Source organism: Cynara cardunculus (assembly GCF_001531365.2).
Source record: "Cynara cardunculus var. scolymus isolate 2C chromosome LG 1, CcrdV1, whole genome shotgun sequence".
NCBI classification, from domain to species: Eukaryota; Viridiplantae; Streptophyta; class Magnoliopsida; order Asterales; family Asteraceae; genus Cynara; species Cynara cardunculus.
The window spans coordinates 29,130,583-29,133,256 of NC_037528.1; the positions used below are offsets into that span (position 1 = coordinate 29,130,583).

Here is a 2,674-nt window from a genome sequence, read left to right on the forward strand (position 1 = left end):
AAGGGGACAACCACGTCTCTAGCTGTGACCTCTAAAAAGGTCTCAGCTATTGAATCTAGCCTTACCCCCGAGGCACTTCAGTTAGCCTTCCCAGCTCTTCAGTGATATCTGAAATCACTGTCGTACCGGTAGCTCCTCTCCCAACCGCCTTAGTGACCCAAATCACTGAAGGTGAGAATATTAGCATCGCCACTGCTGAACACCCATTACCATCAGTCTCAGCCATCTTCTCCTCCCCTCCATCTTTGGTCTCTACATGTGTCTATGATTCATCAGCGAATGTCCTCCTTGATGATGAGACACCCACCACTGGACCTGAGTCTGCTCCACTCGAGGCAACTCAAAAAACTGGCGCCTATCCTCTCGAAGGAACCATGGAGCACACCAACGTTAATCCTTTAGATAACGCTGATGAACCCTCAGGTACTCCATCTTCCATCCCTTTCATTTCTTATGCTCACTCTCCATTTTTTTCAGGTCCTTTTGAGGAACCATCCATGGAAGATGCGTACGACATGTCTGAAGATGTAAGGCTGCTCTTCCCTGCAGTTGAGACTGTTCTTATCAAAATGGACGAAGTCCATAAGGGAATGCCTCCACGGCACGAAGTAGCTACTGACTTCTCAACCGTCTGGGCTGAAGTACAAGGGCACAAGGACTAGATCTCTATGATGCAGGTGGCTATCCAAGCCAATGTTGAGGCCGTTAATGCTTTATCAAGCAAGGCCGATGAAGCAAACACTCACCTTGCCAAGAAGACGGAGCTGATGCAGCAGATCTTGGTTGTTCTTCAATAGCCAATCTCGGCAGTTGAATGTCGTTGACTGCTGAAGACCGTGACTAGCTCGATCAAACGCGTGAGGCCGCCGTTCTCCTCGCCCGCGCCATGATTAGAGTAGAAGAAATGATAGTGCCCTAGATACAAACCGTCGACCACTCCTTTGGCTATTGCACGAAAGTCATTGCCAAAGAGGGGGAGACAAGGTCTGAAGTTGGTCCCTCAAATGCTGCTGCCGCCCCTGAAACTATTGTTCCATTGATTGATGTTGAGGCTGAAGCTCCTGTAGCTGAAGTTGAAGCTGATGTTGCTGATGACCTTCCAACTTTCTATGAAGCTCCTGTAGCTGAGGATGTTGATGTCGTTCAAGCTGGCGCTGAAATTTGAGATGATGATCTTCCAGTCACCTCTGCAGCTAATGTTGATGATATGAATGACGATGAAGATGATGATGATGATGATGAGGAAGACGGTGAGTCTCCTAACCTTCCTGATACTGGCAACAATCTAGATGATGATGATGATGATGATGATGAAGACGATGATGACAACAACTTCACAATTCAGTACCAGAGACCCACTAGTGCCACGAAAGGCGTCGCCTTCGGGGATTCTACATCCCAGGGGCAGCAAGGGGAGAAGGAGAAAGAGACCACTCAAGAAAATCACCAGAACACCAAGGTGAAAGACAAAGGTATTACTGAAGAAGGAAATCTTAAGGTACTATTCAAACCTTTAGAACCTTTATCTAACGAGTCCTCTAGCCTTATCACCATAACCTCCATGTAGCAACTCTCCATCCCCACAAACTACCTGCGATCGGCTAGAGGAATGGGTCCTTGAAAATCCATCCCCTAGCACTCCCACCGACCAGCAGATGTCTCAACTCAGGGAGTCACTCGACCAAACTAGAGTAAAAATTCTTCTCCGTACCTCTAGTTGTGGTGAGTTCGACTTTCTGACAAAAGCTAAAAGACTCGAGGCACTCAAGGTTGAGGAAGAACTAGACCTTCAACGAAAACATACTGAGGACAGGTTAAACCTGGCCAAGTCTCTTGCCGCCAAAGTTCTTCCAAAGAAGAAATCCAAAAAGATGGTGAATGTTGTCCAGACCCATGCTACGCTTCTTTCTATTGCAGAAGCTGAACGTGAGAAAGCACTAATGCTGGCCGACCAGGACAGAAAATGGAATGAAGATCGTCTAAAAGAGAGTCAGCCCTCAGCCTATTTCAAACATCACCATCAGCAGACGGATGAAAGACGGTGGGTTGCTGGTCTCAATGCTCATCACCAGGGACAATCTTGATGCGGTCACCGAGTATCCTTTCTACCTCGGATAGTACGGCTCCAGTGAATGGCTGGAGATCTCCCAAGCCATTCAGCGCTCAAAATCACGACATAAGCCGATTATCAAAGACATCATAAGCGATCTGATCAAGAAGACGTCAAGGTATGTCGATGTCCCTGAAAAGCTAACTCTATAGAAAGGTGGAAGAAGAAAAAGACCTTCAAGTCCTAATGATGGATTGACACGTGTTCAAACCCTACTGCATTGCATTAAATGTGCATTTAATGCAATGGGTATAAATAGATGAGTGTTCTCTTCATGCAAACGATGTGTATACACACAAGAGATCACACACACATCTAAGAACACTTACGCTTATCTTCAAAGCAAGTTAGAATCCCTTTTAAGTATTCTAAAAGTTTTTACCCAGAAAGAACTCACTTCCTTCTTAGTATTAACAGCAAATATTTTCTCTTTGCTAAGATCATTTATGTGTAACTTAGATTGCTTTATATAGGTTATCTTTACCTTATCTTATTCCGCATACAATCTTGTAAAATCTGTATTGATCCTTCTTTATCAATATATATTTTAAATTTGAAAAGTTT

The 2,674-nt window shown here is 44.8% G+C and overlaps 1 protein-coding gene across 1 annotated transcript in view; it reads left to right on the forward strand.

Annotated features, from left to right (window-relative positions):
* Nucleotides 1-1,207: 1,207 nt before the first annotated feature.
* Nucleotides 1,208-2,674, forward strand: part of LOC112499664 (rRNA biogenesis protein rrp36-like) — a 7,427-nt gene continuing 5,960 nt past the window's right edge. Inside the window, exons 1-2 of the mRNA XM_025103022.1 lie at nt 1,208-1,472; nt 1,918-2,041. Of these exons, the coding sequence (XP_024958790.1) occupies nt 1,208-1,472; nt 1,918-2,041 (389 nt within the window). The remainder of the gene's footprint in view (nt 1,473-1,917; nt 2,042-2,674) is intronic.